The sequence below is a fragment of the Blastocystis hominis genome (genome assembly GCF_000151665.1).
Source record: "Blastocystis hominis, Singapore isolate B (sub-type 7) whole genome shotgun sequence assembly, scaffold_13".
In the NCBI taxonomy this organism is placed as follows: domain Eukaryota; class Bigyra; order Opalinata; family Blastocystidae; genus Blastocystis; species Blastocystis hominis.
In genome coordinates this window covers 433,152-460,030 of record NW_013171820.1, presented here as the reverse complement: position 1 = coordinate 460,030, position 26,879 = coordinate 433,152, and the positions used below count along the sequence as shown (strand labels likewise).

At 41.5% G+C, this 26,879-nt stretch overlaps 7 protein-coding genes; 2 read left to right on the top strand and 5 right to left on the bottom strand.

Moving 5' to 3' along the window:
- Positions 1 to 337: 337 nt before the first annotated feature.
- Positions 338 to 928, bottom strand: GSBLH_T00006327001 (uncharacterized protein; the record flags this gene model as incomplete). The annotated part of the gene is made up of 3 exons (XM_013040226.1): positions 338 to 472; positions 506 to 633; positions 682 to 928. The coding sequence occupies 3 exons, from the start codon at positions 926 to 928 to the stop codon at positions 338 to 340; spliced, it is 510 nt and encodes a 169-aa protein (XP_012895680.1).
- Positions 929 to 1,286: 358 nt separating this feature from the next.
- On the top strand, positions 1,287 to 1,805 carry GSBLH_T00006326001 (uncharacterized protein; the record flags this gene model as incomplete). Its single annotated transcript, XM_013040225.1, has 1 exon — positions 1,287 to 1,805. One exon carries the CDS (start codon positions 1,287 to 1,289, stop codon positions 1,803 to 1,805), a length of 519 nt encoding a protein of 172 aa, XP_012895679.1.
- Positions 1,806 to 2,126: 321 nt separating this feature from the next.
- On the top strand, positions 2,127 to 3,658 carry GSBLH_T00001767001 (uncharacterized protein; the record flags this gene model as incomplete). XM_013040224.1 has 5 exons in its annotated part: positions 2,127 to 2,615; positions 2,648 to 2,980; positions 3,011 to 3,103; positions 3,136 to 3,212; positions 3,243 to 3,658. 5 exons carry the CDS (start codon positions 2,127 to 2,129, stop codon positions 3,301 to 3,303), a joined length of 1,053 nt encoding a protein of 350 aa, XP_012895678.1. The 3' UTR covers positions 3,304 to 3,658.
- Positions 3,659 to 3,681: 23 nt separating this feature from the next.
- GSBLH_T00001766001 (uncharacterized protein) lies at positions 3,682 to 5,425 on the bottom strand (the record flags this gene model as incomplete). Its single annotated transcript, XM_013040223.1, has 3 exons — positions 3,682 to 5,212; positions 5,245 to 5,368; positions 5,401 to 5,425. 3 exons carry the CDS (start codon positions 5,423 to 5,425, stop codon positions 3,682 to 3,684), a joined length of 1,680 nt encoding a protein of 559 aa, XP_012895677.1.
- A 95-nt stretch (positions 5,426 to 5,520) lies between these two features.
- On the bottom strand, positions 5,521 to 7,359 carry GSBLH_T00007036001 (uncharacterized protein; the record flags this gene model as incomplete). Its single annotated transcript, XM_013040222.1, is given in 8 exon segments — positions 5,521 to 5,811; positions 5,841 to 6,190; positions 6,221 to 6,636; positions 6,641 to 6,781; positions 6,812 to 6,947; positions 6,979 to 7,165; positions 7,196 to 7,318; positions 7,336 to 7,359. Coding segments are annotated over 8 exon segments (1,668 nt in total).
- A 519-nt stretch (positions 7,360 to 7,878) lies between these two features.
- GSBLH_T00001765001 (uncharacterized protein) lies at positions 7,879 to 8,639 on the bottom strand (the record flags this gene model as incomplete). The annotated part of the gene is made up of 5 exons (XM_013040221.1): positions 7,879 to 8,070; positions 8,102 to 8,211; positions 8,241 to 8,334; positions 8,370 to 8,451; positions 8,482 to 8,639. 5 exons carry the CDS (start codon positions 8,637 to 8,639, stop codon positions 7,879 to 7,881), a joined length of 636 nt encoding a protein of 211 aa, XP_012895675.1.
- A 359-nt stretch (positions 8,640 to 8,998) lies between these two features.
- On the bottom strand, positions 8,999 to 25,352 carry GSBLH_T00001764001 (uncharacterized protein; the record flags this gene model as incomplete). XM_013040220.1 has 9 exons in its annotated part: positions 8,999 to 9,187; positions 9,219 to 9,672; positions 9,702 to 9,936; positions 9,966 to 10,177; positions 10,206 to 10,296; positions 10,327 to 10,471; positions 10,502 to 10,644; positions 10,675 to 10,787; positions 24,248 to 25,352. The coding sequence occupies 9 exons, from the start codon at positions 25,350 to 25,352 to the stop codon at positions 9,019 to 9,021; spliced, it is 2,667 nt and encodes an 888-aa protein (XP_012895674.1). The 3' UTR covers positions 8,999 to 9,018.
- Between the last annotated feature and the right edge of the window lie 1,527 nt (positions 25,353 to 26,879).

Below are 26,879 nucleotides of genomic sequence, written 5' to 3'. Positions count from 1 at the left end.
CATCACAGCCGCAGAGATGCAGCCCAAAAGGCCAGTCTCGTCGCAAAAGCGTCCTCAGCGAGAGGTAAGCAAGCCTAGTCAGAAGGTGGAGGTAATATCGGTTGACCAGCTGTTCCGAAAAACCCAGTCGAGGCCCGTCATTTTCTATAAGCCTCTTTCGTACGAAGAAGTGCAGAGAAAGCACCAGAAATAAGTATTTGTTCACGACCCACATCAATTCCCAAATCCTTGTTCGAACAAACATTGCAACAAGCAGAGTGCATCAAACCAAAACAAGTCCAGTCGGACCAAATCGGACGAAGCATGGCATGGTTCGATGCAATTCACATCATTCACTTTACAAAGTCAAAAGCTTCTGATAGAGGTCGTTCTGCCAGGTTTGGAAGTCTCCATCGATGTCTTCGGCAGCGTCTCCCTTGCGAAGCTCCATGATAGGACGCGCTCCCATCTTCTGAAGCAGTCCGTCAGCAAGCTACACTTTAAAGAGAGAGAGAGAAAAGAGTACAATCGAGGCTGACTGGTAGTGGGGATAATTGTGATCACCAAGACCAAACATGGCGTACTGGACTTTGGCCATTACGGTAGGATCACCACAGTTGCTCTTCATCCATGCAAAGAAAGCTCGCGAGGAACCTGAAATTCATAAAAGAAATGAGAAAAAACGTGTAGGAACTCCATTACCGTAAGTCGAAAAGAAGAAGATGCACAGGGGCTGTTCGACAATTTCAGATTCTTCGAATTCGTCAATATCAAGAACCGTGTTCTTTATTCCCTTTTCGGTTAAAAATTTACCCAAGTCTTCAGCAAAACCTTCTCCCGTTCCCATTTCGGAACCATAGTAAATATAGATCATATCAGGCAGAGGCATTCTCTCTAAAAGCACCAGTAAAATAAATAAAATTGTATTTTGTATTTTTTCTCCTAACATTCTAGAGTTTCCACTTATGTACAGAGTTTGAAATTTCGGTTTGGATACAATGCTCGTGCTGGTTTCTTCATGATGGTGGTGTTGGCAAGGCAAGCCATTGAGATGGCTCTGAATTATGGCTCTACCATCCTTGTTTCCTCCATAACATCTCTACACCCTTTTATGGGTAATCACCGACAATTGAGGTCAAGAGAACAAATAGATGAGGAGCAAAACACTGTTTTATTTTCTTTTTGTTTATTCCCTCAGTTTTCTTGTTCTTTTAGGTTTAAAATTTTGCTTTATCTCTATTCTCCTATTTCCTGTCATGAATTCTCCTATAGTGTGTGATGAAAGCGTTCTTGTCATTGTGGGTGGAATGGGCCCCATGGCTGGAATTGAGTGCTATAAGTACGTTTTAGAGAATACCACCACAAATGGGACTGACCAGGACAATCTCAATAGTCTTATCATTTCCTACCCAAGAAGTATCGGAAACAGAGTTGACTATGTCCTGGGAAAGAGTTGCAAAAATCCAGGCGAGTCTGTATTGGATTTTTTGCAATCTCAGCTAGAATGCATAGTTCGCACATACAAGCGAGTCGTCATCGGCGTAGCGTGCATCACCTTTCATTGTCCATCGGTTTTTTCGGTTTTCCAACAGGGAGTGAAATCAAGGTTTCCTGAAGTTGAGCTGGTTAGCATTATCTCTGCTACAGTAGAATTCGTTCGCACTCTGTATCCTCACTTGAGGCGGGTGGGGATCATGTCCACCGATGGAACGCGTCATGTCAGACCCTTTGAAGATGATATGTCGAAACAGGGCATATCGCTGGTGTATTTGAATGACGATCAGCAGTCTATCATTACAAGTTGTATTTTTAATGAGCAATGGTAAGCGGCTTTCGAAGATTCTCATGTGAAGGGGAGCCAAGTCTCCAACGTTTGATAGGCAGTATGTCCATTCCAAAGTGTGCTCCGTGATGGACGAGCTAATAGAAGAGAATTGCGACGCGATTCTTCTGGGATGCACAGAGATTCCTTTAGCGATTTCGGAGTCAGTTTATCGAGGGATTCCTATTTTGAATCCTTCTTGGATAATGGCTCGAAAAATGATTCAGATAGTTGACCCAAGCAAGTTAAAGCCTTTGCGAAATTGAACTACTTTTTTGATTCTCTTCTTTGTTGAACATCAATCTTTCAATATTGATTTCCTTTCATGGGGAGTGATATTGAAGACTATATAAATCACACAGAGGATTTCCATGCGTTCACAGAAGAGGAAATCAAGGAAGTGACCGACCGAATTGTTCAGTGGTATCAAAAGAACCGAAGAAAACTACCCTGGCGAGGGGACCAACCTCCGTATTCTAAAACTGCGGATGTGAAGACTTCTTCCAAAACGGCAAAGAATCAGTCCTCGTTGACAAGTTTCTTTACTCCGAAAAAGCGCAAAGTCGAATCGAAGCCTGAAGAAGCTCAAGAATATGATTTTGTAAAGAATGGCATTACTGGCTATACGGAATATGTGTCGGAAATAATGCTGCAACAAACAAGAGTTGACACGGTGATTGACAAGTATATTCAGTGGATGCAGCACTTTCCTACAATCAAGTCGCTGTCAGAAGCAACCGAGGAGGAAGTCAACTCGCTTTGGTCCGGTCTGGGCTACTACCGACGCGCCCAGTATCTGGTGAAAGGTGCTCGCGTTGGTGATATATTACCTCGACTTGATTGTAGTACATCATGGAGCACTGCAACGGCGAAATTCCATCCACAAAGGAAGAACTCCAGAAAGTCCCGGGCGTAGGCGACTACACCGCGGGAGCCATCTTGTCGATCGCATTCAACAAGCCAGAAGCAGCGGTGGATGGCAATGTGATGCGCGTTCTCTCGCGACTCCGCGCCGTTTACCAGATCAAAACGCAGAAAGAATTCATCCAGTGGTGTTGGAAAACAGCGGAGCAGCTGGTGGCGCATGCGCCTCCCTCTGACTACACGCAGGGAATCATGGAGCTGGGGGCAGTCGTGTGTACTCCGCAGTCTCCCTCGTGCTCCAGCTGTCCATTGAGAGTGGGAATGGAAGGGAAGCACGACGAATAGGAGTTCTGCAAGGCGGCGAAACTGGCGGCAGAGGGGAAAAAGGGCGGGGAGGAACGCGTGGAGTCGAGCTGTGGCGTGTGCTGCGATTATCCGGTACGATTCAACGTGCGTTGCGATGTAGAAAGCCATCGAAAGCGTCGAGTTGTACCCGCTGGCCGCGCAGTCGAAGCAGGTTCCGACTGAACATTACGTCGTGTTGGTGGTGCGGACTGAACGGGTTATTTTGATGTAGTTGGAGAGCAAGGAGCGGGAAGGAGCGCTGTGGCTGCATCGCCGCACAGATCCCATCCTAACCGGACAACTGGAACCGCTGCTGGCGCGAATTCCGGAGGAAATGAAGAAGAAGGAAGAGATGGAAGCGGCGCTGCGAAGCGAACTTCCAGGGCTTCCAGAGGTTTCGCTTCGATTCCATTCGACGGTGAAGCACGTATTTTCCCATCGAGTCCACTTGCTGTCGGTGTTTTCGGGAACTGTGGAGGAGGCGAAGACTCCGAAGCATCGCGACTTCGCGTGGTGGACGAGCCAGCAGATCCGCGAAGCGGGAACTACTTCCTGGCTTCTTCTGGTAATCTTTCCTCGCTCTTTTGATTCTACAGATGCTAAAGACCGCGCATTACTCTGTCCAGCAGCTCAAAAAGCTTCCAAAATCAATTGTTTGTTCAACAAACAACTCAAAAATCGATGATCGGAACTCCCCATCCGCAGTCCGATCCGATTCCGCTGTCCTTCTCCATATCAATGCGGAACCAGCCTTCCTCGCCCCAGTACTCGCCCCAGCTGTTGCGTCCAATCCAGTACGGCCGTCCGTTCTCCACGCCCCATCCCGCAATCTCCACGATGTGTCCAGCCACCATGGGGCTGCTATCCGATTCATACACGCCTCCATGATAATCCAGGAAGGATTCGCGCACCGTCATCGAGCACGACACCGGTCCGCGCGCGAAAATCTCCGCCTTGATCGCATCGATTCCTCTCACGCGACCATACTCGGAGATCTTGTACACCTTGTAGTCCGTCACCGCCCAGCATTTCTCCGGATCGCAGTTCCTGCAGATATTCTCGGGCGAGCACTCGTGGTCCACCGCCTCGTAGGGCTGGCAGGTCTGATCGGGAATGTCCACTTCGTGCGCGTAGGCGTACACGCCGTCGTCCCAGCCGCCATGGCACGATCCCGCGTCGCCGCAGTTCAGCACGACCTGCACTGCGAGGTTCACCGCAGGCCACGCGCCCTTTCTCATGATGTTGATGCGATCCGAGAGCGCGGCGGTGGATCCCTGCGCCCAGCACGATCCGCACCAGACCGGGATGTGCTGATTGCGGTTCCACGTCGCGTAGTTCACGCCGTCCACGTTGCGGATGTCGTAGCTCGCGGGCAGATCGTTCGCCTTCAGATAGGTGTGCGGCAGCGGCGACACCACGTGCTCCTTGTTCACCGCGCGGCTCTTATCCACGCAGCCCTCTCGCACGTGCAGCAGCAATTCGCGGCGGCGGAACTCGCGGCTCTTCCTCGCTTCGGGGACTTTCGGAACCGCCCACTGGCACTCCGACTCGATCGCCAGGTTGTTGATGCCGCGCGCAATGCGGAACCAGCCCTCCTCGCCCCAGTAATTGCCCCAGCTGTTGCGGCCGATCCAGTATTTCTCGCCGTTCTCTTCGCCCCAACCGACCACCGAAATCGCGTGCACCTTCTCCACGGCGCCCGATTCGTCCTTGTAGATACCGCCCTTGTAGTCCACGAAGTCCTGGGGAACGGCAATTCCGCAGGTGATCGGACCGCGCGCGTAGATCTCCTTCATCATGTTTTCTTCGCCATTGACGTTGCCATACTCCTCCACGTAGTACTTCGTATAATTCTTCACAGCGACGCAGCCATGATCCATATCGCAATCACGGCAAATGTTGATGTCCGTGCATTCCATGTTCTTGGCTTCGTAGCGCATGCAGCCCTCCGCCGGAACACCCATTTCGTTCATCAGACGGTAAACATCCGTGGGATGACCACCTCCGCAGCCCTCCGCATTATCTGCGCAGTTAATAACCACCTGGACGGAGAGATCATGCTCCGGCCAGGCTCCTTTCGTCATGAGTTTCAAACGATCCGACACAGCGGAAGTAGCCGAGAATGCCCAGCACGATCCACACCAAACAGGGATATGCTGATTCTTGTTGACACTCACCATATTCAGGCCATTGATATTACGACTATTCGTGAGATTTGATCCAGAATAGCTTACGGATCATAGTTCTTGGGAAGTTGTCCGGAGCGAACGTAATTCTGCGGAAGAGGCGACTTCACATGTTCGGGAGCCGCCACATTCGATCGAAAACAACCAGTAGCGCAAACAACGGCAACCAAGACTAGCCATGAGAAAATGAAATGCGTCTAGTACTGCCAAAGATCAGGTAGGATTTCATCGTTTACAAAAATGAAGAAACGATGAGATTTCGAATGTCCCAATAACAAGAATCGGGCCCGATCCAATCATATCTCTGGTTTCAATACAAACAAGTCATATCAAGATATCTTCCACTTTTGGAATGTTCCAACCCAAAAGTCTTCCCATCACATTGTCCACCGTATCTCCACGCGCAGACTTCATTCCATCAGGAGGCAACTTGCTCACAAACTTGATAATCCACAAGGGAACATGCGAGTCATACCCAGCTCCACTTCTTCTCTCCCCCGAACTCAACAAACTCTGGTCCATCTCGAACAGCTTAAACGGCTGCTCCTCCTGCTTCGGTTCATCCGGGAATCGTCGCTTCAGCAATTCGCGATCCTCCAAAGACACAAGTTCTCCCTACCATTCATCTCCCTCCAAATCATTACGCCCCACAGCATATATCTCCCGACATCCAGCAGGATTCCAGCATTTGTCTTCGACGGAACCTGCAGACGAAACTGCTTCTCCAGATCGAGCACTCGGTTAATATCGCTATCGAGCGCGAACTGCGCCTGCAACAGAATGATCTTGTCCCAGAGAACGGCTTTCCCGGCCTCATCCACGCGCTCGAGCGACTGCTGGAGCAAGGCGAAGGCATTGGAGGCATCTCCGATTTTCTGAAGATACTCGGCAAAGCCGACGATGTACTGCACGTCCCGCTGGAAATGCGTCATTCCGGCTCGCAGAATGGCGAGTCCCTGCTTCGGATCGCGGTTGGCGTTGCGCTCCAGATCGGCTACGCATGAGAACCGATCGATACATCGACCCGCCGCGAGATAAAGCGAAGGATGGCAGAGCGCCGAGCGCCCCTTCAAGAAAACGCTTCGCGCTGCGTCCGCTCCGCGCTGTCGACGCTCGAACTGCATGAACAAGATCCACAAAACGGGCTCCTGGAACTCGCGGAGCGTCTTCTCGTAGAGGCTTCGCGCGTCGTCGATGTGATGGTGCTCCTCCAAAAAGTCGCAGTACGCCGTGCGGAGCAGAAGCGAGTGCGGAATCGCGGCGACGGCCTTGTCGAGCACCGCCTTGGCGCGCTCCCAGCTGAACTGGGCCTCGAACTTGGCGAAGGAGATCCAGACGTCGGGGCAGAAATAGCAGCAGGACAGCCAGCGGAGGTAGGACATGTGCATGAAGTGGTAGAGCCGCTCCGGCGAGAGATGCATGGGGTTCGACGCCTCGAATCTACGCGAGTGAACGGACAGAGCGCCGGGCCCACTCGATGTAGCGATTCCAGTAATCCACCTGCTTGATGGCTTCGGGGGTCAGCACGCGCATGGGGAGCAGGTTCCACGTGATCAGCTGGCACACTTCGGAGCGCTCTTTGTACCTGCGCCTCACTCCACCCGCGCGGTTCTACACGTCCTCCGCGAGCTTGTGCTTGTCCTCCACCACGGAGCGCTGCTTGCTCGCGATCGATCGCTTCTGCGCGGGGTCGTGCGTTTCCACGCTGTGCTCCTCGAAGAGCGTGTATTCCTTCCAGATCGAGTCGCAATCTGCGGTAAATCTCCCTAACGAACTATATACTGTGGAAGGGGATCACCACCGCTTTCTGGAAGAAGCGGCGAAGACGAGCGTTGGGGTTGTTGCGCTGCGAGCGGTCGGAGGTGTCGCGCAGGTATTTCTTCAGGAACTCGCGGTAGTCCCACCAGAGAGAATCGCTATCGATGAAGAAGCCCACTGTGTCCACGGCGTATTGGTACACCTTCTCGACCTATTTTGGGAAAAGGAAGGAGGAAATTACTTCTTCGAAGGCTTCTCTGAACTCCTTGCCGATTTTGCCCTTCATTAGAGTGTCTTCGAAGTATTTGCAATAGAATTCCCAGATATCGATGTTCACGCAGTAAGGGAGGAGACGGCGAAGTGTCTACATTCAACAAACACCTGACAGAGCACATCGAGAACCATTTGATGATTGTTATTTCTCTTTTCCAATTCTAGGTACTGCTTCGCGTAGTCTCCACAGCAAGGAAAACGTTCGAATAGAATTTCATATCCTCGTCTCGCATCCTCCAAAGGCAGGTCTCGAATTAAATAGGCAAACGTCCTCCAAGCTTTGACATCGACGTCACCTTCTAAAATAAAATCGATAACCTGATTGATCTACAATGAACAAAGTAAAAAGAAAACAAACCGCTGGACTAATATTCCTTTCCTTAAATTCACTGAGTAATTTCTTTATTCGGTCATCATCAACTAAACTCACAAAAAAGAATAATTCTTATACCGACTCGAAGCAGATCAATGGTGACATCTTTCAAATCATGAGCACCAAAGTGAGAGAACTAATATGAAAAGATGATACTCTTTTCCTACATTCGGCATAGACATCGTCGGCTTCTCATCATTCAAGTCGTCATCCGAAAAATCTGACATTTTTAAGGTAAGAATTGAGACTTTCTAGTTCAACGTGGGATCCCACAAATTTTAATAGGTAAAACAAACAATCCATACATATTTGGCTTTCTCGTGCCTCACGAAACTAATGTCCGGTTTATAATCATACTCCTTACAAATATCGAGGACACGGCTCTTCAGAGCTTCCTTAAACTTTTCATTTGACCAATCTTTGAACCAGATCTCCAAACGATACTCAATAATCTTCCTCTTTGGTTTGCTCTACATATCACACAACATAATATAGATTCACTTTATCTAAAATACGAGCTCCGCAAATCTCTTCACAGTCAATCAGACTGCCACCAATCATAAGGACTACGATCGATTCCCAAAACTTTGCAAGCGTTTTATGAGTAGTGACTAAAGTTAATTTGAAATATAAAATATACCATTCAAGGTCACTCGAAGCTCACCACCATTCTCATTAATAGGATCTTCCCAGAGAGGTTCAACTCCGAGTTTGAAGATACTCTGTCCTTCAATCTACGTCATTATTACTCAGTATTCCACATTTCTACACTAATGTCTTTTGGCTGATCCGTTGGGCAGGTGATATCAATTCTTTTGATGACTCTGGACTCTCCGTCATAAAACATATTACTAGATATTAGAACTTGGCAAGAGAGGTACGTCACGTTCTCTAACTTGTTCCAATTCAACCAGAATCCTTCTACATTTGTGAACTTACAAACATAAGTAAAAGAATTTTTGTATCCCTTTTTCTTATCCGATTCATTGTAGAACTGTATTTGTTCATAAATAACCCATCCGTATTGAAGTGGGTGCATAATACAGGAAGAACCCGAGCTCATAATAATACTAAAACGTATATTATGCACTTCTGAAGAAGACTGGTTCTTTGTCATAATGTTATCAAAAAAAGAGTACTTCTCAACCAACAATAATTAGTCAAGACCTCTCCAGATAGTGCTTTCTCAGTCGTTTCACAGCCTATAGAAACATCGCTAATTGGAACTAGTTCTTCCCATATTGTCTCTCCAATTTGTGAGTGTATCCATTTCATGCTGCTTGTGAACATTGAGGAACAATCACCATCGATAACTGCTTGGAGAAGGCTCAGCTTCCTTGGCAGCACTATCCCGAGCCTGAACTTTACTCTCCTGCTTGTTTGTTTCTCAAACAACGTCCACCAAAATAACCCAAGAGTTAATGTCTGCCAGCGTCGGGCATTCGTTCACGCGGCGCGCTCTTTATCACTTCATCGACGCGTACGATCATTTCCGCGGCCTCGGTGGCGGAGAGAAGTACCTGTCTCTTCAGCTGGAGGCTTTCGTAGATGCCGAGAGCTTCCATGTCTCCGATTCCGCGTCCCTCGCTACCCTTCACCGCTCTCTCTGCGTCCCTACATGTCCAATCCCGCGTTCTTCGCGCCTCCGTGGTGCGCCGCGCGCAGCTGGGCGGTCAGTTCCACGCCGTCCAGTCCCGCGTTGTTGGCCAGGATCGTGGGGATTTGCCGCAGCGCGCGCGCGAAGGCCGCCACCGCCAGCGCCTTCTTCCCGGACACCTGGGGCTCCAGCCGGTCCACCGCCTCCGCCATCGCCATCTCCGCGCACCCGCCGCCCAGCGTTCGCTCGGGGTGGCGCAGCGTCTGCTGGAGAATCGCCAGCGCGTCGTGCAGCGACCGCTCCGCCTCCTCCAGCAGGTGGGAGCTCGCGCCGCGGAGCACGATCGTGCACGCCGCGCCGCCCTTGCACCCGCTGAACCGAAGCACCTTGTCCTCCCCGATCATCACCTCCTCGATCTTCTCGCACTCGCCAAGACGCACGCTCTCCGGACTGTCGAACGTCGACACGATGTCCGCTACCCTCGACGCCTGCCCCAACCCAAACCGCCCAGCACCGCAGCCAGACGCTCCACGCCCTCGAAGTCCGCGTGCTCGATGCTCCCCTTCCCCGCGTCCGTCAGCAGCTGCTCGGGGTAGTTGTAGATCAGCTGGCGACTGATGAACACGTCCATCCCGTGCGCCAGAATCCGATTCACCTTCGCGCGCATCTTCGCCTTCTCCGCCTCTTCGATCTCGCCCACCTTCGCGATGCTGTCCACACGCACGCGCGTGCTGTTGATCTACCATCGAAGTCCTTCCTCACACCCACCTTGATCTTGTCGCTGTCCATCGACGTGTTCGCCACCAGGATCTTCGGATGCACCCATTCGTGCTTCTGACCCACGCCGAACGATTTCTCCAGCAGGAATCCTTCCTCCAGGAACGAGTCCTGCAGCGAGCCGCCCGGCTTCTGAAGGATCTGGATGTAGTCCAGGTTCCCCGACTCACGAATGCGCAGCACCGCGTCCACCGCCAACCGAGCTACCTCACACACACGCCCCATCCCTACCGAAGTGATCCTTGTCCCGATTCACCAGCTTCGATGACAAGGTCGTGCGGGCTATGTTCAGCAAATCCTCGTAGAACAGATCCGCGTTCCCCTGCCCATCACACACACTCCACACTCCCACAGAATGGTCCACCGCAGACGCCTCCAATGCTTCGCGTGCCGCATTTTGAGCCAAACGCCAACCATCCAAAATCACCATAGGGTGGATCTTCGAATCGATCAGCTTCTCCGCCTCACGCAGTAACTCACCTGCAAACACCACAACACTTTCATATTACCAATACCTTTCTACTTACCTCGTTGTTCCATCACCAACTTCCTGGTCCTGAATACGGGCCAAATCACAAAGAACCTTCGCCGCTGGGTTATCCACATTGATTGATTTTAGAATGGTCGCCCCATCGTTTGTAAGAAGCAGCGAACCATTTGTCACCGTTACCTAAACATCGCACCTGTTCTCAAATACCACATTTTGAATAATTTTGTCCATACCTTTAGGACCTAAAGTCGATTTCAACAAATCTGCAACCGCAGTAGCTCCAACGAACGAATCAAGTCGAGCATTCGCTCCCTGTGTTATTACTCACATTACCACAACAAATATACCTTGTTCACTTCTGTGTTGTCTTTTAGAACAGCTGCCTATAGAATGACACTAAAAATGTATTGCAAACTTCAGCCATGAATAAATGAAAACGAAATATAAATAGTGATAAAAACGTGAAAGAAACGACCCAATTTGAGTTGTATAGAATATGAAAAGAATGAATTTGTGGTTGAGAAAGCGAATGTGAATGTATGAAGACGAACCGATGGGTTTGTTGTGCGATTATCAAGTAGAAAACAGTTGTTGGTTTGGGATGATAATTTTGTAATGTACATGTAAGAAATGGCAGTGTTTTGGAGAAAATTGTGAATATTGAGCACTGTTTTGGAGGAGAAGTCTTGAAGTCGAATTTTACGACTAGGAATTGATCTAGGTTGTTAGAGGGAGTAATGTGACGAGAGGAAGAAGAGTTTCTACTGAAAAGAGGGCAGGGGTATTGTTTCTGAGTGAAAATGATGGAATTGTAGGGTTGGATCGTATTCTATTTGTCTTTTGATAATGAAATAAATAGGTGATGATAGAAACAGAGTGTTGTACACAAGAATGGTGATAGTGGTTAGGACGAATAGGGATAATAAAAATTCGTGATTGTAATTATTGAATGATGCCATTGTAGATGGTTAATGTACGATACACTGTGAGTTTCTTGATACTCAGCCTTTGTCTACTTGCAATAGAGTTTCTTACTTAATAGCATGCTACTCAACAATAGTGGCACAGAATCAGAGTTCTGTAATGGATTATCTACTAAAATGAGCAAGTTCAAGAATCGAACAATCTAGCTTCTTTATTCTCTGTTGATTTCGATTCTTGTAACAGAATATCACTGTGTTTCACAATATATATTGTTTTTATTTTGATCATACAAACAATGAATGCAATCGATGGAAGGAAGGTAGAATGCACGAAGAAAACAACCACTATTCCCATAGTTGTAGATAACGATGTAGAGAGAGAGAAAAATTAGTGTTCGACTCCGATACTTAAATGATTTTTCGAAACGAAGAATCGATATCCAACTCTGCTTGAACCCATGGAATCGTTTAGGAAATGTCGATTCGACATTCTTTGAAACACTCAGGACCTGCAATTAATTTCTCAAGTTTGGGCAAATCCACAATTTAGACAGACACATTCGAATCGATTTCCTTTTACAGTAAAACTACTATATATGAAAAACGACACCAATTCTGTTCTTTCAATCCAATCTGGATCAATTCTAGGAAAAAAGGAAAGAATAATCACCGATCTTCAAAGTTTCCAATGGATCGATTGATCGAGTTGAAAACGATCCATATTCCAATAATTCTACTCTTCATCATGGATCGTCTTCACCTATTTGATATCATCCTTCATTTCGAAAACAGGTATTGTTAGTTTCATTGTACAAATAATGACCAACATTGCATTTAATCCACAGGGAATAATCCATCAAGTCCATCCTATGTGACCATTTATCCATTTTCCATTCTAGTGAATTCTCATACTTCTATATTCGATTCCTTGACCATCACATCCATATTCCTAACCAATTCCATTATACGAATTCAAATTCGATTCATTCTCCCAGATACATCTCATTGACGTCTATTTATCATATTTCCATTTTCATCATATTCTGTTCCCTTCCTTGTCGATAGTCATTATCCAAATAGAATGTAAATAATAATAATAATAATAGTAATCTAATTCATCAAACAATATACAAAGACCTGATACAATTCCATTATCAAAATAGAGTTGTACAATTATCAAATTGTCATTTGAAATGATGTATGACTTTCCATTCAATTTAGAATTCAATAATGTGGTTTGAATTGTATATCCCTCGTGAGGATATCCTACTTCAACAACATATTCCCCATTTGAAGTATTGATAGATTTGATATAAAATTGATTTGCAACATTCACAGAGAATACTTTCAGAAGCATTATTAACATGTATCGCTTGTAATTCTACATGTCCATTAACCATATATTGTAAATATCTAAAATTAGGAAACAGAAAGTCAAATACTAGTTGTGTTGAATAGACTGTTGGATTTCTATGTTGAGTATAATAGATGTTCTCACTATTATACTCGCAATAACCCTATTTGGTAACCAAGAAGGAACGCTTGATTCAAATATGTATGGAGCTCTTATTAGGTTGTAATTAGAAACTCACATATATTATCGTTCTTGAATGAAAATCAAGACAGAAATAGTATGGAATTATTCATTTCTATCATAATTTTACTAGATTCGGATGCTGTCACGGAGTTGATCTATGAGCTGTTTTGGAGATATTTGGATTCAAATTTGGAAGAAACAATTCTTATGGTTCAGCTTTCAACGATTCAAAAGGTAATAGATATAAGGTTTGTTCATTTTCTAGTTTGTCAAAGAATCATTCGCTTCGAGTTTGTGCAATGTTTGTCTGGAGCTGGACAAATTGAACCTTTTCCGACTAACGCAGCAAGACGATTTTACAAAACGAATCAAGCGAATCAACACGCAGCGTTACTACACTCAACACAAGTTCAATCTGATTCGTGAAGAGAACGAGGGTTACTCGAAGTTGTTAACGTTTCTTCATCAGTCCAAACTCACCGAATCGACTCTTCTCTCCGTAATCTCGAGTACGATCGGACTCTTCTCGCTCGATCCAAATCGTGTGTTTGACATGCTTCTAGACGCTTGTGAGTTCGAGCCATCGAAATATATGCTGATTCGAAATCTGTTCAGCGAGTTCAAAACAGAGGAGATTTCCCGGATTTTGCGATTCAAGTTTGTGTTTTATCAGACACACAACGTGATTGAAAAGCGATGGAATGAGGCGTAGGACGGTGTGGTGCCTTCTTCGCTTCTGCTTCTCTCCGCCCAGCTTTGTCGCGATGGATTCGTTTCCCTCGATTCTATCTTGTCCAGCTTCGCCAGCGAGGAAGTAAAGCTGCGTGAATTCGCTCAGTCGCGCGTAGTTTCTGGATAGTTTGTTTCTCTGTAGACAAATCAGCTTTACGAGGCCATTTCGACTATGAAGAAACTGAGCGGTGATCTGCCTTCGTCTCCCCACGCCGTGGTTCCCAGTCCTGCCACACTCAATCTGGTGAACTTTCTCATTGAGGGTTGTTCGGTGTTGTCGTTTCCCGCGGTTATGCGAATCTGGAAGCATGTGCGAGAGAGTGGAGTGAATCCTTGCTGGTGGATGGCATTCGTGAAAGCGATTTGCAAGCTGCTGGTGGATATGTCGAGTTGTGTGTACAGGAAGATCCCATCCGCTTTCTCCCTGCTCTTCAGATTGAATGAATCCAATGAATCCAATCCACTTCATTCTATTGTTGTTTTTCGAATATTGAATTCACATCACTTATTTTGGGTCTTCTTATTCCATTCATTCAATTTAGATTTTGAATGCTTTTCCACCCAATATCTGTGATTGTGATTACTATCAGATGTCTCTGTTATAATCACAACGTTGTATTCATTCGGGTAGTGTGTTCTTCCATCACATTCATGATTTAACCACGCATTGTTTCATATTGCGATTTAACGTTTTACGAAGCATTATTCCTATCCTCATCTAAAGCAAGTAATAGGAATGAAGCATTTATCGATAAGTTTAGATTCATTGCCTCCATATATAGTCAACATATATGAATCATCTCTATTTGCATTAGCAATGATATTCTTTTGGTTATTGTCATATCTGTGAGACATAGAATCTCTCTCTATTAAACGATTACCCGCTTTTCATGGACATCTACTAGAAACATCCTTATTAAACACCAAAGAATGCTATTGCTTGTATTTCCCAAGTGCAGTACTATTGTTTGTTGTATTCATACTCGTTATAATACCCCTTTTGTTCTTTTGCAGATATTGGCTATTTGAATATATCAGTTTGGTATTATCTAACGATAGGTTCACTATGCATTGATAATTGAATATCTACTTTTGTCATCCTGTCTGAACTATTGTGTTGATCATAAGGATATCCTTCTCTTCTATGGTTTATCACCATTGATTTCATCTCATTTCACTTTTGGTAGGAATTCCACATTCGCTCTCCATTTTGCCTTCATGAATTTAATAATCATTAATTAACATGTTCTTTATTCCTCGTAGTATCGATTATCCCAAATAATATGCATTTATTACTTAAGTAATAAGGAAGTCATTAGTCTTTGTGCCTTTTCTCCTATTAATGGATTTATCGATAGTGAACACCTATAGCTATTTAATCATATATTTCTTTGAGACATATCTCTAAAAATAGCCATTTTACCTTTGGAAACGAATCTATTCTGCTTTTGTAGTCAAAATTCAATTGTGCAGTATGTATCTATTATTATTCTGTATACTAAGTACGGATATGCACAAAACACTGACTTTTAGTCTCGATTGCGCTAAGCGTCATTACTTGTGACTCTGGACAAACCTATATGAAATTTGTAAAAGTTTCTGGTTACGAAAATGTGAATGATGAGATATTTGTAGTTTTATCTGGCGTTACTACTCTTTACACTGGTTCTGGCTTTATTAACAATGAAACTCGTATTACTGAGCAATGCTTGACCTCTTCATTAAATAATCAGTATACTATTGTGTTATTCACTACATCTGGTACTAGTTGGTCCAGTGGTTCTTATCTTACTATATATGGCAAATATGGGAATGCTGTATTCAAATTTTTGTTGGTTGATGCGAGTGGAAGAACCTATCCTCTTTCTTTGTATTACGGTATTGAACAGAATGCTACGTGGAAAATAGTCTCTGGAAGTGCTTCTTCAGGATGGACTGATTACTCTTTCTCCGATAGTTCTTGGATAAATGCTACACTTGGCTCTGATCCAATTCCTGCAATGTCTGGAACTCAGTATTTCCGCAAACAGTTTGTGGGTCTTTCTGATATGGCTGCTTATGATGTGCGATTGTACTACAAGGCTGGAGTGATTGCCTATATCAATGGGAATGAAGTGTATCGGGACAATCTACCTGATGGATCTGTTTCTTCTACTACTGCTGCGACTGGGCAATATTCTGAGCTTGCCTATCGTGGATTCATTCGACCTGGCTCGGAAGTGGCTTCACAACAATCGATTCTGGCTGTGGAGGTTCATTTTCTAAATCCTCAAAGTACTGTCGATTTCAATGCCTATCTTGCTATCCTGGCTCATTCAGTTAATCAGTTCAATTGCTTTATGTATGCTGAGTCTATCGAGGTACAATCTGATACTGGATCAAATGTGGATAATATCATTGATTTTGATAAGCTATCCTATTATTATGCCAATTCTTCCGATCTTCCTGCTACTGTAACCTACACTTTTCAGGGACCGAAACCCTTCATTAATGCAATCCGTATTTGGCCTTATACATCGATTTTATCAGCACCAAGTGAAGTCTATTGGCAAGGATCGAATGACAATTCGGAATGGATGGATGTGATTAGTATTGAAAATGCATCGTATGATGGCGAAGTGTTCGACTGGTTTACTGGCTATTACCAAGCTTCTTTATTTAACCACTATCGTGTCCGAATTGCTAGTAGTGTTAATTCTACTTATGTAACGGCATATGAATTGCATCCTATGATTTGTCACGTATCAATTCCTCCTTCAATCGCTTTCACTCCTAACAATTACACTATTTGGGCAAAATACGAAGAGGTACATATTCAACCTGATCTCGATGGATTCTCTTCATGTTCAGCGGAAAACCTTCCTGAAGGTCTTACAATCGATTCTTCCACTTGTGTGATTTCTGGATTTGCGAATGTCGGTGTGTCAAACCAGACGATTACTGTAACATCGACTATGAGTGTCAGAACATACACTGGATCGTTTATTCTTACAGTTCAAGAATGTGCTGGTACAATGCTTCATATTCTTCGTACTTACAAATTTAATGCTGCTTATGAGAGTTTCGAAATCAAGGATGCTTTGACTCAGGAAGTGGTTATGTCTATTGCTTTCAATTCGAATCAGACGAATAATGAAGACTGGACAACAAATGTTTGTGTCAGTGGATCGAAGTATGAAGTGACGCTTGGATCCACTACTGATTCTTGGTATCTAGAATCTTATTTATACATATATTCTTATCTGTATGGTAATGAAATGGAAACGATTCTTCGTATGAGATATGATATGAAAAGTGGTTCTGCTGCAACTCGTACTTTCAATGCTCGATACACTATTCATCCTCGTTCTAACTGGTATTACAAGCTTGGAACAATTCCAGCAGATTGGTATTCATCGACTTCCACTGAAGGATGGAACGAAGGAAATGAAAGCAATTTTCCCGATTCGTCCAATCAGATTCAGCTGTACAAGAGGACATTTTCTATTTTGGATATGAACAATTCGATTGGATTCGTTCTTTCTCTGAAGTTCAAGTATGGATGCATTGTCTATTTGAATGGACATGAAGCATATAGAAAGGGCTTGACGGATGCCACGATCACTACTTCGAGTTATTCGGATAACAACAGCTACTCATCTGCTATATATCGTCAAGTTTCCCTTCCTATCAAGACGGTTCAAATTGGAAATACTCTTGCTGTGAATTATATTCAGCAAGGATTGAATACCATTGCTATTGGAATCGTTGCTGCCGATGCAAACCAGAAAGAAGCAATCTTCGATTGTGCTCTTCGATTGATGAGTGACGAAACTGAATCTCGTGTTTTTGACTATGCAGTTAGTTACAGTGGAATCAATGGTGATTCTTCATCTATATTTAGCCAATATTATGATTCTTCTATTTATTCATCAACCTGTACTGAAAACTATTTGAATATCGCTTTCAATAATGATCGTCATGAATGGATCAACTCTGTGACTCTCAAATTGTACTACACGCAGAATGATCAACAACCACATGAGTTTGTATTGAAGGCTCGAAGTGGAAATGATGATTGGACAGTTTTGACTACTGTATTTGATCTTACTTGGAGTCAAATTGGCGGGTCACGCACAATCTATTTTGCCAACAGCATAGCATATCATGAATACCGTTTTGAGGACTTTGCAACAGGTGATAATTCGAAGTGTGGATGGAAGTTGAATACGATAAACTTGAATTCGATAGATACATCGATGACAATTCCCGAACTCGAATATAATTCTATCGTAATTCCCAAGGATTATATTATGGATATACTGTATCCTAACTCCGAATATTACTACAATTTCCAGATCAGTCCTGCTCTACCTGATGGAATTACTTTCGATCCTAACATTGGCATTATTTCTGGAACTCCAAGGAATGAGATGGGAACTACCACTTATTCAATCACTGCCAATAAGCTAACTGGAGGTACTTCCACAGCTACCTTCTCTATTACTGTCGAGGTTTGCACAGAAAGTCGTGGGTTAATCAGTCTGGTGGTTCGTACAGATGAATTTCCTGAGCAATCCTCCTACAAACTCTATCAAGGAATTGGGACAAGTGGATCTGTAATAAGATCGAATGATCATTTTGAGTTGTCTACTTCTCTGAACTATGTAGACATTTGTTTAGAGAATGGAATCTACACTCTAGAACTATTCGATTCTGCTGGTGATGGTTGGTCGAATCCTGCTGGTTATTATCTCACTGTTGAAAAGGGTGACATGATCTTTGAAATGGGTCAGGTTCCCAGCGGGGTGGCTTCTGTAAGTACGATGTTCTCTTCCTATTTGCCATTCCAGATGGAATATACTGAATGGAAGATCAGTTACGAATATGAAAGGAATTGGAATACAGTAAGTTTTGATGATTCTGAATGGGCGTCGAAGAAAGCGGCTGCGATTGGAAAAAACGAAAGAATCATAACCTACCTTCGCAAAGAAGTGGATCTTCCTGATATTGATATTTATCAAGTGTTGAATATTCTTGTGAAGTATGAAGGAGGCATCGTTGCCTATTTCAATGGCAGGGTGGTCGCTCGATTTAATCTGAATGAGAATTTCGATTTAGAAGCATTATCCATTTCTCAATATAGTGGAACAAAATTCTCAAAGTTTCATGTGATTCTAAGCATTGTTGGAGGAGTGAACGGAAAGAACATAATAGCATTTGAAGTCTATTGTTTGAGTAGTTCATGTTCTCATGATGTTGTGTTTGATGCCAGTGGAGTATTTGGAGTAAATGAATGTTCGATTGTGTTGGATAGTTATTCATCAATTATTGGAACGATTCCTTCTATGGGAACCTTCGATACTTTGCTTGATTTGAATCCTACAACCTATGGATTCCAGATAAATTCTGTGGGAACAATTCTTGATTGGAAAGTAGATAATTTGGAAGGAACTCGATTCAATGCTTTTGGTATGCAGACTGTGTATAATAGAGACCATTATGGATTTTCTCTGTTTGCCATGAAGGTTACCTCTTCTATTTTTGATAATATACTGGTAGTTACCAACGAAACTGTAAAGGAACTGGGACGAAATAGTTGGTCGATTCCTCGGGGAACATTTGGATTCAGACAATTCAAGTTTCAAGTGGATATTCCAGCATCGGACAATGTGATTTTGAGCTCGTATATGCTCTTGTACTGCAAACCTACTGGAACGGACGTTTGTCCTGGAATTGATGGTTATGCTTCTGCTAGAGAAGGAGAGTATTCTTTGGGTGATTGTGGAGGTGGATATTATGGAAACAAATATCGTATTTGCTCGAACGGCCAATTGGGAGAAATTCACTCTGAGTATTGCAAACTAAAGCCGCCCGCTAATTTACATTATGAAAATAGTGTGTATGAATTTATCTTAGATAAGGAAGTTCGTATTAAAGCTCCAACTCATAGTAACATAATCGAAGAGTTTTATTTGGGTTATGAAATGGTTCTTCCTGATGGATTATCATTGAATTCTAAGAATGGAGAAATCACTGGAGTGCCAACTGAAACGTATTATGAAAGAAGGATCACGATCTATGGAAAGAATCAGGTCGGTTATATTTCTACAACTATCACAATGACTGTTAGAAAAGGAAGATGCGAATCTGACGGAATCTTTGAAGCCACAAACGTTGGTGATGTTTATGTTTATCAATGCCCATTGGATGACTTATATGTGGGTAAAATAACCAGAGCTTGTGTACTTGGAGAAAAGGATGGAGAATGGGGCGAAATCAATGGATTCTGCATGTCTGCTTATTGGGTCCCTGTTATTGTTTTAATTATTGCCGTTCTATTAAATAGCATAGTTGCATATATAAAATTCGGCACACGACCTAAAAAAACGAGAACTAGACATCAGAAAGTGAATCCTAGAAAAGAGAAAAAGCATTTGAAAACAAAACAACCAAATTCTACAAAGAATCAAAATCATCTCTCCTTAAATCGTACTGTGCGTAAACTAGAACCTGTTCGTGTGAAACCGGAACACAGAGTGGAACCTATAAAAAAGCCTATTAATCTCAATGCTGACAAGGGAGAAGAAAGAATATCTGAGAGATCTTCTTCTCTTCCTCAAGTGATGCCAGTTAATGTGGAACCTAGAAGAGAACCCATTGTTGTCAATCCTGAGAATAAGAGAATGAAAAAACATAAAAGATCTCATTCACATAATAAAGGTTTGCCAGTCAATGCACATCATAGAAGACATCATTCACACAGAAGCCGGAATACAGCAGTCGATATACTTAACAGATCTGATTCAGATAATGAAGTGATGCGACTTAATAGTGAACCTAGAAGAGGACCCATTGTTGTCAATGTTGAGAATGAAGAAAGAATGTTCGATATGTCTGATTCTGATATTGAAGTTCTACCGCTCAATAATGAATCTAATGATGTCGATAATGAGATTAGAGTTGAAGTTGTTCCAGTTCATTATTAACTCATTTCTCAGGTAATAAACATTAGTAACGTAACAGTATAAACACATTTCTTGTATTCTCTTTCTTTTATCGAACACACTACTGATAGTTTTCGTTGGCTATGCCTATTTCACTGTTTTAGCTAAGAGTTTGACGATTAAATTCAATCCACTGTTACTCATTGATTTCTGAGAAAATGGCAACATAGTACATTGTTCCATTCCCAGATCTATTGTATTTGGATAACTAGAATTGGTCTAAGTATTAGGGGAGATGTGTGGAAGAATAACGATGTTTTGTGTTTTAATGCTTTACAATCTCATTGTTGTTTTAGTGAATTCGATAAAGTGAATGTTATTCTCTATATCGTTTACTGAATAATGTAATTTGACAGGTGACTATGAGAAGCATGAATAGAATAATGAGTATCGCTTGGAATACACTCTCATTTCAACACAATTATACTCCTCTAAATGAATCGAGAATTTACAATGATACATAACATCTCACTAATTCTGGTTATTTAAGAATCTACTTAGGAATCTACTTGTTTGGCAGAAAATAGACAATATGATGCATAACGTATGACTGTATAAAAAACACTTTTAATATAGCTGTTTATACAAAATAGACATGTTATTTGTATGCCAACTCAAATATCAAACATTCTCCTATCTTCGTCCAATACTCACTTCATCATGTTTATACAATAGACATTAAGATTGCAGAGATCAGGGAATTAATATTGTCATCGTGTTTTCAATGAAACCCAAATTTGAATTCCTATTGACCAATAGTAATTAGAATAATAGCCACATTTTGAAATCAGATATGTGTAATCAATTAAGTGCTTTGCTATTCGATTCGTAGTATGATATGGATAGAATCCGATTTATTGGAAGAATCGAGTCGATTTGAATTGACATGTGTTACAATAAGGAATATTCAAAGCCTCAAAATACTAGATTCATCACTCCCATTCTGCTTTTCATTATTCACAGCGAATAAATATAGAATACAATCACAAATCAATGAATTGTATAGTATCATGTTAGGATAGAACAGAACAAAGCAAATTGATTGACACGCTAATCCCATAGGGTTTTACTATTAATCTCATAAAAATGGATGAAAAGAGTGTTTCTATGTTCTACACTTATGAACAGCTTCGTTAATTGAAATTCACAGAGCAGAGCATCTATCCAATGGATATGCTTCAGTAGGCCATTCTGAAATCCCAGAAAAGAATAATAAGCAAAACACTGTTCAGCGATACGGAGGAAATACAAAGGAATGACTTTGAATTGCATAGCAAAATTGGGGAGGTATTTCTATATGAGAGTAATGGATAACAGTAGCATTGGAGAGAAAGAAAGGAAGGAAGGAAGCAGAGGAGTTTATTCGATTCAAGAATGGTCGAGTTGATTTCAGTCATCGATTCGAAAATAGATAAGGAAGGAAATCCAGTCAGAACGTTGTTTATCACACATAAGGACTTCAAATGGAAATCTGGTATGCCAAAATGGGGCATATGCTGTATTATGGGAAATACAACGAAAGGAGATGAAAGAAAAATGGAATATCGAATATGGCGAAGAAAATGGAAACACGGTTGTAGAAAGAATCTGATTCAAAGGAGCATTGAAAGAGGTGATTCGATGTTTCAGTGAAGATACAAGGACTGAAGTGAAGTGAAGTGAAGCCAAGTAGAGCAGATCGTTCAGATACAATGAAACGAATCCCGATCTATGCGTGTGGATTTAACTATCACGAAGTCAATGAACGCTTTGTTTGTGAAGGGAAAGGATATTTGATTGATGAAAAGACTGAAACTGCTTTACGGGATGGTACAGGGAAAGATGGAGAGGAAATGAATGGTATTAAGCTATATAATTCTGAGTAATAATTGACACAATGCAGTATTAAAGTGCAATTTAGCAACAGCCATGAGTCATACACCTGGTTCTATGCCTGATATTACAGAACGATCAATGAATCGATGGATTTGAAGATAATGAGTTTAAAAGTGACGAATCGTGTGATTATTCGAAATATCGCCACAATTAGAATAAACTGGATCTGAATCAATTGATGTTCGTAATAATTGCTTCGGATTCGTGAAAACACTCAATATTGAAAAATGAATCGATTGAAAACATTGATAATCGGGAGAAATCCATCTATTCAAGTGAAAGAATCAAACTAAAACAACGAAGAAGCAAAGAACCACTCGAAATCATATTGCATTATGAATTGTGAATCATTGGGATAGATTCAAATCGGTCAATCCAGTTTCATTGATTATGGAGGAGACTTGGGATTGAAGACTATTCTACAATAATAATAATACACTTAAACTGGTACAAATGGAAGTTGTTCGGGTAAATTTACAGTACCATTGTGGCTGGAAATATTGATCTGATATTGAACACCTGAATGATAAGAATTTCAAAATTAACAGTAATTGAAAGTATTGAATGAATTTGAGTAAAATGATTGATATGGATCTTCCATCATTACAATCCATTCGACTGGCTCAATGCACACTTGGCGGAATAAGCGATGATTTGTCAGGTTCATTCAGTTATTTCTGAATGAAATGGAAGAATATAAAACTTTACAATGTAACATTTTTTATCTGTTTTTTGGTTAAGTTTTGAATGTTCGTATAAAGTAATACTTGATAAAAAGATACACATGCATGTTATACAGTGATATTATATATATATATTCTACGTTTTCAGTTTATCCTATTTATTCACTTATAAAGTTGAATCAAATCAAAATGGATTATTGAGTTAAACACTTGTGAATGTCATAATGTTTCATTCAGAGCTGAACCTGACAAAATCTAACCATATTTTCTTATTCTGATTCAACACATAATTAGTTCTTGAGATGATATGCATTAACTCTATTCATGTATTTTCAATCGTGTCTCATTCACTTTTATATCAGTAAATGTCATAAAAACAATAAGAAGTTTCAATATTTAATATATAAATTTTCTTTATACGTCTGTGTAGGAAAATACATATAGAATCACATATATCAGTTCATTAACAAATATTCCCAACGTACATGATCTCGTAACATTTTCCTAATCACTTCTTGTATTACGTACATTTTCAATCATCCATAATATTCTCATCTTTTTTCATATATTAATTCTTTTTTCAGTGGAATGACATCTTGATTTATATTCTCTGCCTGAGATTTGTAACAAACATCTTCAATAATCTATTTTACGAAATACCGATGAACTTTTTATATTCCGTTACTGTTGTATTTGTTATTATTTCTGCAAAATTCGTTTCCGTTGTTACAGGAACACTGTCAACCAACTTAGTGCCCAACACTGATTGCATAATACCTGCAGTTTTTAATAATAATCTGTTTGATACAGGCATAAACATAACGCGAATACTATTAATCTGCCTTATCATCTCATATATATCTTCCCAAACTGATGCAAAACTCTTTTCGTATGTAACGTTTCTGTAATAATCACATCCATCATCTTCTTTTCCGTCTTCATGGTTATGAGCATCTGCTACAATTAGAATCAGATGATTGTATTCCTTGTATTCCGGCCTCATTATCTGTTCCAAGGCTCGAATCAATCCTCCTTGAATATCTTCACAAGTATCTCCTCCTCCACTTGCTTTGAAAGAAGCAAGCTTTTGTTTCAGTCGGTCAAAATCGTTTGTAATGTATTCTTCTAGCTCACCGGTTAAACTATCTCTAAAGTCCTTATATTGCACAACTTGTCCCACAATTGCACTTTCAAGAAGATGATGCTCTTTTTCAACTTTTTTAATCTCTTGTAAGATTTTTATAATGTTTTCTTTTGTAGCCTTAATATATGGACTCATTGATCCTGTCGTATCCATTACGATACTCAAGCAAAATTTTATCTGTTTGCGACTTATTTTTCCATAATCACTTTCTCGTTTTGACATAGGCTTTAATCTAGGCAGCGAGAATCCCTCCATTTTTATTCCAGATGTCACATTAAAATCAAAGAGTAAACATTCCTCGAACTCCTCGGTATTACACAACCACACTGCAGCATTGCTTATCCATCTCGCTGTGCCCTCTTCTGTGAATTCCCAAAACAGTTTGGATGCAGCTGTATCTATAATCATGCGTCCTCCTAACATTCCCTCCTGCTTTTCTCTCACCATGATTGAAGCGTTGCCTTCACTTTCTCTTGCATATATACGGAAGCCATTGTCTACAAAACTCTTCTCATTTAACGTACAAAGTGTTCTCCCCTCAAAAATGCTTACTATTCCAAAATCCAGTCGAGATAAATTGTAATAATCCATAATCTTTCCTCCAATGGTGATGAACTGACCTGCTCTCGGTGTTTCATTTTTCACTCTGATCATTTTTTTACCTCCTTGGATGGTTTTGTTTTTGTCACCTACTGCTTCAAATCCATAGAATGTCTTAAAGTACAAATCAGCTTCATAAGTAAATGGAAAGTTTTCCAGAAACCAGAATACACCGCCTCCTCTCCGGTTGAATTCATGAACACAACTCACAAAAGCATCTGCATATTGATCATTGTTATTATCACATTTCTTTGCCATGATTCCATCTCCAGGAGAACAAGTGATAAAAGTCATTCTATATTTCCCACTCATCAACTCTTTAATTGCAGATTTGTAATCAAAAGCATAATGGATGTCAAATCCCTTTCCTATTAATCCTCCGCTATTCTTATTTTTTCCAAGTTTCATTATGGGAGAATATCTTTTCCCATTAATATCTTTCCCACTGATTAATACATCCTCAGTAATATACTCATCAATTACCTTTCCATTTTCATCCTTAATACCTCGACACAAATATAGAATAATGAACAGAATCGAATATTCTGTAAAAGCTCCATCTAGACCCAAATCATATCTATTGTCGTTTATGTCTTTAATCATTGGAACTGATATTGTGTCCTCTGTCTCATCTTTGAATCGGAAATACCTCAATGTTGTTTCATAAATACTAGGAATATTGAATAACTTCTGGGTTAATTTATCATATTTTTTATCGAATGTATCAAACATCATTATATCATCGATTATTTTGTCTGGGACTGCATTCTGCTTTCCACTGATTGAAGCACTAGTTAAATGCATTAAAGTTTCGGATAATCGAATTGGATTTGAATTCCAAATCATTGTGGGGAACAAATCTTCAAATCCACACAAATACAAGCCAATTCCAATCCCAAGATAGGTCATTTCGATCCCACTCACAATCGATTTGATTTCTTCTCTGGATTCATTACATAGAACACCATTTGTTAGAATCATCATTATAGACTGGAATGATCGAGCATTACAAGTGCTACAAGCATAGCGAATACAATCAGGCAAGCAAGTATTTTGGCAAGAAGTTTGCAAGCTTGAATACAATCCAGCCACAGTATTGTTTTCCCACAAATCCATAGATGATATTCCTGTAGCAATACGAATGATTTTAGAAGAAGCCACCCACACATCAATACAAGGCAGTTGCATATTACTCAGATTTCGAAGGATGGAAAAAATAGTGATCAATGAATGAACTCGGTTTGTTTCACTGAACGCGATTGAAGAGCAATCAATCACAACACTTGCATTGTAATTTCGAATCTTTTCACCTCCTGTTCTATTAAATATCTTTCCATCTCCAGTTTTGCCAATCACATTTTTGATATAGTTTGTCATATTAAGCGATGTTCCTGAAGTGGATGCAATTAAAGCTGTCGACTTATTAGGAACGAAAAATGAACGATCCATCGCCTCAAATAGATTATCACCTTGTATTATTTGATTTAGTTCAGCAAAAACTTGCATGTTGTGTATAGGATCGGGGTCAACTAATAGATCATTATCCGTAATATTCACCAGATTTACTGGTTTTGTGCTTGATATTCTATTAATCGATATTATCGACTCATTCTTCGTAAATTTCACTCTCAAGTCATCGTGAAAAACGTGATCACTCATTGATGAAGAGCATGCATTCATTGTACTATTCATTTCCAATTCATGCTTTTCATAGAACATATCAATTAGAACAATATTATAAGGGTTTTCTATGTCAGCTATTCTTTCTATCACCATCATATTATCTTCAAAATTAGTTTTCAACGACATTTCAAGGGAAGGTTGATTTAGTACATTCAGTGCTTCATCATCTTTACCTTTCACACACAGCAAAAACAGATTTCTGTGTTGCCTAAATATTCTTTTCACTTCATCATGTTGAGACATCAATTGTTC